The following is a 4,686-nucleotide window of genomic DNA, read 5'->3' as shown; positions in this document are numbered from 1 at the left end:
CTACACTACATATATATATATATATATATATATATATATATATATATATACTGTCAGCACGGTGTTAATCCTTCCTTTTTTTAAAAACAAAAATGATGTCTTTCCCCTTCCTCCCCCCCCACCACCTCGATCTGTTCGCACAGACATACAGACAGAAACATTTTTCATCTTTTTTTTTGTTCTCCCGATTTCAGGTGTATCGTAGCTGCCGTAATGCCATCACCACCCCCGCTCTCCTCGCCCGCCAGACTCCTACCTTTTAAACCCATTCCTGCAGTTTCCTCATCCTCTTCCCCCCACCTCCCCTGCCTACACTCTCCTATGCACGATTGTCTGGCGCCAACATTACTCAAGTCAATGAATTCCGTCTCTGTTTGAACATCTTTCTTATATTTGCTTTGGTTTCTGCCGCTTTTTAACTTGAGTCTAGCGTTGGAGCGCATACATGCTGACTCCGCCACCACCTGCAGCGAAAACGACGCTACCATCATTGTTTGCCTTAAGCTGCGTAAAGGCAACGTTAGGAATGACATCATGTGTCTTACGAGTATCAAGTGAGTAGAGGTTGAGCCCCCGCGCGGTAGAGATGACAACGTAGCCACTATCTAAAAGCGCGAGGTCAAGGATTGGATCCCTGAGGTGCAGTTCATGCATCGGCTCATTCATGCGGCGTGCATCCCACACCAGAAATGAACCGTCTAGGGATGCCGTCAAAAGAGCATTGCGGTGGAGCAGGATTGACGTAATAGTGTCTGTGTGGCTGCCTTTCAGCCGATACAGCGGTGTCCCTTGGCCAGCCATCGTGGCAGTACTTGTTAAACTGGCACGATTGCTGCCACTACGGGTGTCCCACACTTTGATCACTGAGTCACGTGAGCCTGTAAAGAGAATGCGATCACCATCCTCAGCGGCGCGAATGACGGTGATACAATCATCATGTGCATTTTCAATGCGTCGCAAAGGTTGTGAGGTGTGGCCGTTAAGAAGAACTAAGTCGTGCTGCAGTCCAGACTCAGAAAATTTTTCGGTAGGGGCGCTTTCTGCGGTACACACGACAAGACTTCCTAACGCGGCCACCGCCGTCAGTGTAACATTTTCTTTTCGCGATATCGTCTCTCCATTTGTCCACACCCCTGTATTCTCATTGCAAGTAAGAAAGCGTAGAAAAGGTCCCTTGGTCACGGCTGCGGGTGAGTTTCGCTTTTTACTGCTACTGTTGTTAAGGAGGTTAGCGCTCATGCTGCCGTTCTCAACTTCCATGGCCTGCAAGTTGGCAGCAGGAAATGGCATTCCAGCGATTACCAGGTAGTTCCCTCGTGGTGGACCGTCCATCGCTACGGGCACACACTGCGGTGGAAGATCTATCGTCATTGCCGCCTTAATATCCCCCGTGGACGGGTGTGCCCCCCCCCATATGGTGACTACTCCATCACGGCGCCCCGAGACAAGCTCATCGCGCTGGCGAAAATATACCATGGAAGCCACCGTGGAAGGTTGCTCCATCTTTTTCACCGGCACAAGCGACGCCGCCCTGTGAGGTCCATCCCATCCTAAGAGACGCGCAATAGTGAGGCAGTCGTACACGTACTCCGGCTCCTCTATCGTCCGCACGAGGGGCTCCAAGTTTTGTATCGCCCCCAGAAACACCTCATTGCCGCGTTGCTGATCTGCCAGCTTTCCCAACGCCGCAATGGCCGCCCGGCGACTGCCTGGATCACCCAATAGTGCCTCCAGAGTCGATGCCACACCGCGAAGTACTACGAGATTAAGTTTCGCCATCTCTACCAGCATTTCAGAACAAACGGGCATGGGGTCAAGGTCATGCGCCATTGTCAGGGCGTTCAGAAGATCGTGCAATACGGCATACCGCACCTTCGCCAAGAAAGGCGGATCTAACAGGGCTACAATCGACAGGTGCGCCGGTGTTGTGATGCACTCCGCGACGCTGGCGATAGCACTGGGAACTGTGGTAGGTCGCGCCAACGCAGCGCTGATTTTCTTTGCCGATTCCACTGGTTGACTTGGGTCAACCAACTCTGTCCAATTTATAAGGTGACGCCCATGCCCAATGTCCTCCAGCATGCGGAGTGTCGTACGAATATCGTCGATGCGCTGCTCATCGCACAGGTCCACCTCCGTGGAGGTAGTGATGTGAACCGTCGTGTGTGCCGACACATGACCGCCGCCGAACTTGCGGGATGACGCTGGTGCAGCCAAAGAGGAAGTCTCCACTGCGGCCGCGCCTGTTAATTGTTGCTGTGATTGATGCTGCTGGAGTAGCTGGTCTGAGCCGACGCCGTTAAATACAGCGCTAACACCTGTACAAAACACATCCATTCTCCCGACGTAAAAGCTTCCCTACCTCGTCCTAGTCGGTTTTCTTAAATCTTCTTCTTTTCTTCGCCCACTGTTTCCGTCACGCTCTCTTCGTAATTAGTTTCGCTTGTCCCGTCCTTTTTGCTTTCCCTTCGTTCCTTTTTCTTCTCCCTGCTTACTTCTCGGTTTGGCCTTGGCTTGCTTCTGCTGCTGCTGCTCTTGACGTGAATGCGCAGGGGACGGGCGTATGTGTGCGTGTGCACAATCCGCAACAAGCCCCGCCCAAATATGCAACCAGAACGAGAGAGTGGGGGAAACAAAGGCGAAAGCGTGAGAAACAAAAGGAAAGGTCCCCGGTACGTCACGCATGCGTGTGCACCTGCCACAGGCAGTAGAACCAAGGACGTTTACCACCACCACCACTGTATCGCTAGCAGAAATCAGCCAGTAAAACAAAAAAAAACGCAAATGCAGCAGCAGGATATTCAAATAATGCCCCGCCACCTTCTCACTCTTTCTTGTGCAGATGTTCCTCGTGACTACTTCTTCTTCCCACCTCCCTTTGCTGCCTCTTTATCACGCACCTTTTTGAAGACAACAAGCTGCTCCCACTTGTAGTCGTCGATTGCTATTGGGTTTAGAACGCGCCCCCCCGCCCCCATGCGGTCTGCGGCAAGCCACGCCTCCTCCATCACCATCTGAATGAGATCCTGAGAACTCGCCCCCTCCAGCAAGGGTGGCACATACGTTTTGCCATCGATCCATGCTACCTCAATGCGTGGGGTGATGCAGTCAATGGAGTAAAACAAAAATACCTTGTCGTTCGGAAACGGTGCACGTGCGCTAATGGCGCGCCGATAGAAGTCCATCACTGCCTTCTGCAAGGTATGCCCATACCCAAAGAGGTATGGGGACACGGTGATGGTAATCTTCTCCATGTGCATGAGGAACAAGTAGCGATGCATCGTGCGTGGTGCCACGACAGCCAGTGGTCGCTTTGCACCAAGATGCTCCGGGATGTGTTCTGCGTACTGCACCTCTCGTTCCCACATCGTCGGCGAACTGAGCGGTGTGTGCCATGACTTGAATAACCATGTCGGCTTCGATCCCTTCGATACGTATTGTACCTCCGGTAGAGGTTTCTTTATCAGCCGCCCACGTTTTACAGACAAGTACTCAAACTCCCGTCCACCACGGCCGTAGTCAGTGGGACACTTGGCGTGTGAATAGTGCTGGTGGTACATGTGCCGCGTCTCGCCCTCTCCCCAACGTGAGACGGTGCTTTGGTTGTACATGTACTTGTTGTGGTTGCCGCGCCACATGGCATAGTAAGGAAGGGGATAGACAAGACCTTTTAAGTGCCCAACATGCGGCCGTAGTCGTGGCTGCCGCGAGAGTGCCAACTGCGCCGGCAGTAAACCGACACCGCGGAGGGCATCTATGGTGTAGTGAGTTGCAGGGACTGCTGTGGACATGCGACGGTTCCTCTCCCCAGTCACAACACCTCTCCCCTTCCCACTCCGCTACGAGCTCTGCGGCTATTTAACTATCGTGGCGCCCCAGTGCCACGTGCAGCTTGCCGTAGCTAAGCAACTTGCTGTGGAAGGCAAAGACAGTGACTCACAGCGGCTAAAAATGATGGCAGAGGCAAGGGGAAAGCTTCTCCCAAGAGAGAGAGAAACGGCGCACAGAGCCACCACAGACACACCCACCCGCAGCCACAACGACAGCCAAATGAGCAAAAACAACAATACCAACAACGACAAGTAAGAGAAAGGGGCATCACACGTGTATGTATGTGTGTGTGTGGCCCGAAGCACGAGAGAAAGTCGGCGCTGCGGAGAAGCCGCGTGAGACACACTGGGCACAAAAACAAAAACATGTGCCCCAGCGAGGCGTGCCGCACGCTCAGCGCCCCCCCCCCGCCCCAATTTTAAGTTTATTGTTCACAACCGTTTAGTTATCCTCACCGCTTTCACTCCTTTCCTTTTTCTTTGTTAATGGATCGTCCGTCAAAGGTAGTTCCCCGCTGCACTTCGCTCCGTTTCCACGCCGTCGGTCAGGGCAGGCCCTGCCCCCACACCTCTCCACCCCGCGCATCCCTACTCCTCCTTCCGCGCACGGCAAACCCGTGTGGTGTTTGCAGGGGCAACTCCCCTCCTGCACGTCTGTTGCAGGCCCCCATCGTTGCTGCACTCCCGCGTCCGTGCCCGCATTGCAAACGTCACCGCCGCAAGCAGAAGGAGCAGGGCAGCCAGCGCATATAGCCACCACATTTCCACCTTGAACTAAAACACGACAACAGGAAATTAAAAATAAATAAACAGAAATAGGGACGACTTCTACTGCATTTACAAATGTGCATACGTA

At 53.1% G+C, this 4,686-nt stretch overlaps 2 protein-coding genes across 2 annotated transcripts, besides 4 other annotated features; both read right to left on the bottom strand.

The window, feature by feature from the left end:
* Window positions 1-9: 9 nt before the first annotated feature.
* Window positions 10-50: a microsatellite.
* A 376-nt stretch (window positions 51-426) lies between these two features.
* Window positions 427-2,337, bottom strand: TraAM80_07835 (G-protein (beta)-like protein; the record flags this gene model as incomplete). The annotated part of the gene is made up of 1 exon (XM_029384610.1): window positions 427-2,337. The coding sequence occupies one exon, from the start codon at window positions 2,335-2,337 to the stop codon at window positions 427-429; it is 1,911 nt and encodes a 636-aa protein (XP_029235552.1).
* Window positions 2,338-2,515: 178 nt separating this feature from the next.
* Window positions 2,516-2,534: a microsatellite.
* A 321-nt stretch (window positions 2,535-2,855) lies between these two features.
* Window positions 2,856-3,791, bottom strand: TraAM80_07834 (uncharacterized protein; the record flags this gene model as incomplete). The annotated part of the gene is made up of 1 exon (XM_029384609.1): window positions 2,856-3,791. The coding sequence occupies one exon, from the start codon at window positions 3,789-3,791 to the stop codon at window positions 2,856-2,858; it is 936 nt and encodes a 311-aa protein (XP_029235551.1).
* Window positions 3,792-4,012: 221 nt separating this feature from the next.
* Window positions 4,013-4,049: a microsatellite.
* Window positions 4,037-4,082: a microsatellite.
* Between the last annotated feature and the right edge of the window lie 604 nt (window positions 4,083-4,686).

This window comes from Trypanosoma rangeli (genome assembly GCF_003719475.1).
Source record: "Trypanosoma rangeli strain AM80 chromosome Unknown Tra_15.4_contig_00348, whole genome shotgun sequence".
Taxonomy (NCBI): Eukaryota; Euglenozoa; class Kinetoplastea; order Trypanosomatida; family Trypanosomatidae; genus Trypanosoma; species Trypanosoma rangeli.
This window is presented reverse-complemented; position numbering and strand designations above follow the sequence as displayed.